General features: G+C 36.2%; 1 protein-coding gene across 2 annotated transcripts in view; it reads left to right on the top strand.

Annotated features, from left to right (window-relative positions):
• The window catches only part of LOC108974202 (longitudinals lacking protein, isoforms A/B/D/L), a 230,022-nt gene extending 225,036 nt beyond the window's left edge, over positions 1 to 4,986 (top strand). For both annotated transcript variants that reach the window (XM_018941906.1, XM_018941905.1), the window contains 2 exons: positions 2,362 to 3,244; positions 4,136 to 4,986. In XM_018941906.1, the coding sequence (XP_018797451.1) occupies positions 2,362 to 3,244; positions 4,136 to 4,284 (1,032 nt within the window). In that variant the 3' untranslated portion in view covers positions 4,285 to 4,986. The remainder of the gene's footprint in view (positions 1 to 2,361; positions 3,245 to 4,135) is intronic.
• The last annotated feature ends 1,014 nt before the right edge of the window (positions 4,987 to 6,000 follow it).

Consider the following 6,000-nt stretch of genomic DNA (forward strand, 5'->3'; position numbering starts at 1 on the left):
TCTTGAAAATATTAATGAAAAACAAAATTTTGAAAAATTTAGCAAAAATCATATTTTTATTTGCCGCAAATTTTGAGTAAAAAAATCAAAACACAGGCACTTTCAATGCATTGCGCACCAAAAAAATGTAATGTTAGCGCCAATATTTGGTATAATTTGAAAACAAGAAAACAAAATTTTCAAAAATGACAGCAAAAACAACATTTGTTATCAAAATTACACGCAAAACTGCAAGAGAGGCAGGTAAAAGGACAATATGTTTTTATCAAAATTATAACATGAAAAAATTTTGCACACATTTTTTACGCTACTAAAAAATTTATATTTAAAGATTATTTGGTAAAAATCGAACAAAGGAACCGTTATTCAATACATTTACATTTAGGTTATTCTAAATTGAAATTTATCAAAAACATTGGCTGTAAAACTTATATAAACACTGGACCGTATTTAAGTAGAAGCGAACGGAACTTATGACGAGCCGAATTGCTGGCAAACAGTAGAAAACGAGAGACCAGAGGGACAAGCAATATAAAATGACACTTGCATACTTTTTGTACGAAAACGAAAATTATTTTACACACAAAATGACAGTTTTTTGTACGAAAAAAAATGTTTACCAAAAGCTCTACACAAAACGCTCTTTTTCACATTCTTGATACTGAATTTGGCTTGTAGATTATTTGAGAACATAAACAAAACGGTTTTCGAAAACCGCAAAATCATTTGCAAATGCTAAATTATTTTTTCCATTATTGTTGTTGTAATTTAGTATTAATTCAAACTTATACGCATATAACGCAAAAAAGAGCCGAAATTATCGCTAAAAAGAACATTACTAGCGTGTGTGCGCTTCCCGGTCGAAACGGTACAAGCAAACGGTCGAATCGGTACATTTTTGTTTGCGCGCATAAATTTAACGTTTAAGCTTGAAATACGCCACTACCGCCATTTTTTTCATTTGATTCAACTATTTTAAATATAAATGGAAATATTTCTAATTATAATGGTTATAAGCTAAATATCAAAAACCACATAAAGCAAAAACAAAAAACATAAATGAAAATGTGACTTTTCGAACAACGCCCAAACAAAAATCGAAATTCAACTTCTTGCAAAAACAAAAATAAAAATAAATAAAGCAAAAAATATATATACATATATATATATATTATATATACAAACAAAAGAGAGTAGTAAAGCAATATTGAGAGTTTTTTTTTTTTGAAATAAAATTTTAAATTTTAGTAAAGCGTTTTATTATTATTATTTTGTTACTTTAACGCTAAAACAAAAAAAAATTTAAAAAAAATATTTGCGAAATTAATTTTTGGCACGAACACACACATGCCGCTTAAGGACTTGTGGCAGCTAAATGCAAAAATAGAGAGAAAATGAGAAAAAGTGTTCAAAAGAGAGATGTGAAATTGCCCCAAAGCGTTGGAGAGAAAACGCTGCCAGTGCCAAGTGTGCTGCAAAGCCGACGCTGAAAAGCCCCTCTTGTTTTTCGGTAACACAAACATATTTATAAAATAATAATTACAAAAAAAAAAGTATTTTCAACTGCAGCTAACAAACAATTTTCAGTAGATTTGTTTTGAAAAACGTATATTTTTGAGAGTATTTTAGTGCGTCATAAAGCATAATTTATAAATTTGATTTTTTGTACTTTTGAAGAATTCGTTATGTCCAAAATAGTTGGTAAAAAAAAAACAAAAACAAAATTAAATAATGTTGAAAATTTTCCATCAACTCCTTTTCCTCTTTGAGTTCTCATTCTCATTTGATTCATTTGAGTTTTTAAATAACGTTGCTTTTGATTTGCCATCTTGAATTTGGAAAGTGTGGCGCACCGCACTTCTTTTCATACTTACTAGAGACAGTATATCCTTTTTAACATACATTTTTATATTTTCTTTTTTGTATGAAATTTCACCTTTACAAATTTGTTTCTACTCACTTTGATTTTGAAATTTTGAAATTACTTGCAAAAACTAGACCGAAAAAGTAATGCCACTTAAGTGTTTTTAACTTTATATATATTTTCGCAAGGACAAAGAAAACGAAGAAAGGCAAACGCATACTATTTATAATTTTTTTACATAATTTTTTTTATAAAACTTTAATACGTGCATTGTGTTTTTTTTGTTTTTTTTTGTAATTCAATTCAAAAACAATTCAATTGAAACCGAACAAAGCGAAAACGTAATGTAGACAAAAGAAAAGCAAAACCATAAAGTAAAAAACAAAAGCAAAAGAAAAAGTCAAAAAAGTAAACAAAAAGAAAATGTAAATGCAAAGTAACGCCAAAGCGTAGTACGAAAGAAGTTGATGTTGGATTTTTGTTTGGTGTTGTTCCAGGAAACGTCCGATTCGCCGCACGTTGTCGCCGCTGGCGGCATCTCGGTTAGCGCTGGCGGTGGTGGCAATGTCGCATGTTCGACATCGGCTGCTGCCGCTGCCGCAGCGATTGCTGCGTCGGCCGCCTCCACCTCACACAGTCTTGACCAATCGCAAACGCCGCCGCCCCTCTATCAGTGCATATATTGCGGCCACACATTCCAGCACCAAAGCAAGCTAACGCGACACATACTCTCGCATTCGCTAAAAACGCTGGAGTATCGCGAGACCGCACAACATCCGCTCTTGCATTCGCATTTGCTGTCGCACGACCTCAATTTGGCGCAGTTGCCACAATTTACCACGTACCAAATGAATGCCGCCGCATTGGCGGCCAGCGGCGCCGATACTCAGGAACAACAAGCAGCTGCCGCTGTCATGGCTGCCGCCATGGAGTTGGCAGCCACATGCGGTAGTGTTGGTGCGCGTAGCGCACTCGATCTCGACGGCAGTGGTGGTCGGCTTGGCCACGGCGGTGGTGTTGGTGGCGGTTCGGCAACGGACAATTGCGGCATTGGTGGCACGTCAGCGGGTAGTGGCGGTATGGTATTGAGCGGCGCTGGTTCGTCGTCTTCGTCGACATCGGCAGCGGCGGCGGCAGCGGCCGCAGCTGCGTTGGCTGCAACGTCGTCGTCATCGGGCGCGTTGTTGGGCGCCTCATCGAGTAGCGCCGATCCGAATGGCGTTGTGCTGTGCAAATTTTGTGGCAAAAGTTTTCCCGATGTCCACGTATTGATCGGGCATCTGCCCGTGCATACGGGCGAGCGTCCATTTAAATGTGAATACTGTGGCAAGGCGTTCAAGCTGCGCCATCATATGAAAGACCATTGTCGCGTCCACACGGGTAAGTACGCTAATTTTTATGAAATTCTTTTAAAATAATAACGAAAATGCATGGCAGAAGTAGAAACGAACGCAGAGTAGAAAAGGAGAGAAAATTTTAGAAGCAGATAATATTTGGTCGGAATAGAGGTACACCACTCTACTTGATGTTCGAAAGCTGCCCTAAAACTAGTTTGAAATGATAGTAATCTTCATAACATGGCAGCTATTATCAGATCTAAAAGGCTTCTGCTGCTGCTCGAACCGATTTCACCGTTACATCATGATCCCTGTGAGATTACTGGATCTTTCATTCACTTAAAACAGTTGTCGCAAATAAAGAGTATCGTCTTTTGATCTCATTCCTAATCGAAAATTTATCGAAAAGGTTGTCGAAGATCAGAAATATCGTCTTTTAATCTCATTCCAAAACGAAAATTGTTCGAAAGCCGGCAGATGAAGCGAAATTTTCAGTAATAGAACTCTGTAGTAGCTTTTTGAAGGTTTGAACGAATTATGGAGGACATTATATACGGTCCTCTACTTTTGAGCGATCACGAGCAAAGTGCCTATCAATCGCTCGGAATAATTTCGTGGTTTATGGTTTGATAATTTCAACTTTTCATTGGCGTGACGAAAATTTATAACTAGAAAAATTTCATTCTCAACCTACCTCCAAATGAAATCCATAGGTTATTGGATCAACTCTACGATATAGCCTAACTCTAAGTATTCAAATAATTCTTAGTAATTTTCGTTACTAATGAAAGAGAATTCAGCCGATTACTTTTTACTCGTTTCTGCTTCCGTCAAGCATCTTATAGTCTTTAAGATATATTTTTAACTGTATATTCGTTCTCTTCATCGTTCCGGGCTCCAACTATTACACCACTACGACATCGCCACCCGTTAGGTGAACGTCCCTTCCGTTGTCACATGTGCGGGAAGACCTTCTCACGCTCAACCATACTCAAGGCGCACGAGAAAACCCATTTTCCCAAGTATGTGCGCAAATTTCTCTCACCAAGCCCTGTCGACACAAAGGATGAACTACCACAATAGTGAAGCGACTTTAGCTTGCTACTAAACTACTACTATTATTATTACTACTACAACTACAACATACAGGATAATAATAATTATAATTACTACAACTGACGATGAGCGATCGTGATCTATACATAGTTAGCGGTGACCGACATAAGCGCGGTCCGCATGTTAGATCATGATCAAGACACCACGAAATAGATAGGAGCAGGAGTTGATGCAGGCGATGATGCAGCTGAAGCAGTGCCGAAATACAAACAAACATATATATTAATCGATGACAAACCTCGACGACAAAGAATTTCGTGGCTAAGCGCCGAGAGTGCTGCCACTTAATAATTTATTTAAAGAATACAAAAAGTAAAAGAAAGAAAAACACTAGTAAAACTAAAAGTCTGCCTGAGCATACAAACAGCAGCAATTATATACTTATCTTATACATATTTGTAACAGAAATACATACATATATACAAGTGAATAAGTGGTAAAAACAAAAGAGAGAGAGTGTGTATGTGAAAAAGAGACACATATATTATATGATACATATGAAAGAGACAAGCTGAGACAAGCAACACATATGCATGCACACAAACACACTTACAGTTATATACATATACCGTTATTTAGGAGAGCGTGTAAGTGATGCAAATAACGAAACCTAAAGTTAAAGTAAATAAGTAAAAATTGTCATTATATACATACATACAAGTATATACATAAAACCCCATATATCTAAATATATATATATACATGCATATATATATTTAAAATAGTTGTAAAAATTAATAATAATTAACGCAAGCGGCAAGCGAATGCGAAAAATGAGTGCAGTGTAGAAATTTTAGGTTAGGAGCGAAGCTTAAAACAAACGCTAAGCGTAAATGCAAAATTTTAATTGCATTTTTTTTTTACAAATAGTGTACAGAGTGTGTTGAGCAGGTGAGTTATATGACACTAAGAAAATAGCGTTAGTGTGTAAAGCTGTAGGCATGAGTGCGCGTTACGCAACAAAGAACTCATGCGTAGCAAAGCGAGAGAGCAATAACGTTTGTTGCAAACAACAGAGAGCAAGCAGTTTCCGCTCAATGAAAAATATACACATACATACTAACATATGTGTGTGTGAGTATATGAAATAGTGAGTCCTAAATGCTACAACTGTATGAGAGTAGCAAATGTAATAGAGAGAGAGAGAGAGAGCGCCGTAGCTTAAACAACTGCGCTTTTACAGACAGACATACATTATACAAGTCATATTCTTTTTATTTCTAATTAGTAACCTATTTTATTAAACTACATTTGTATGTGTACTATAAAGTTTAAGTGAAAGCAAGTAGTTCTAAGAGAGTTACAGTGTAGGAAGCTCGTTTCGGTTAAAGATAGAAAGAGAAGAAATCAAGTAGCTCGAAAGATCTTAATGAGTATAAGGAGGTTACGGTTAAAGAGAGAAAGAGACGAAGATAGGTAGGTTGCGAATATAGAGAGAAAGCGAAGCACATTAGGCGGTTACGGGTAGAGAGAGAAAGAGACGCAGTTAGATAGCGTGACAAGCAAAGCGAGAGAGCAATGTGTAAGCCGAGCTTTCAATTTATTACAAAGCAGACATAGCTTGGTTAACAGCACACCCAAGTTTAGGCGGACAGGTAATAGGATGAGAATTTTTCAAGCTAGATTTTTTTGGTGTTACTTATGCTTTCATTGTACAGTTAAATAATATGTGTTATAAGGTTT

The sequence above is a fragment of the Bactrocera latifrons genome, unplaced genomic scaffold (assembly GCF_001853355.1).
Source record: "Bactrocera latifrons isolate USDA-ARS-PBARC rearing strain unplaced genomic scaffold, ASM185335v1 scaffold_54, whole genome shotgun sequence".
In the NCBI taxonomy this organism is placed as follows: Eukaryota; Metazoa; Arthropoda; class Insecta; order Diptera; family Tephritidae; genus Bactrocera; species Bactrocera latifrons.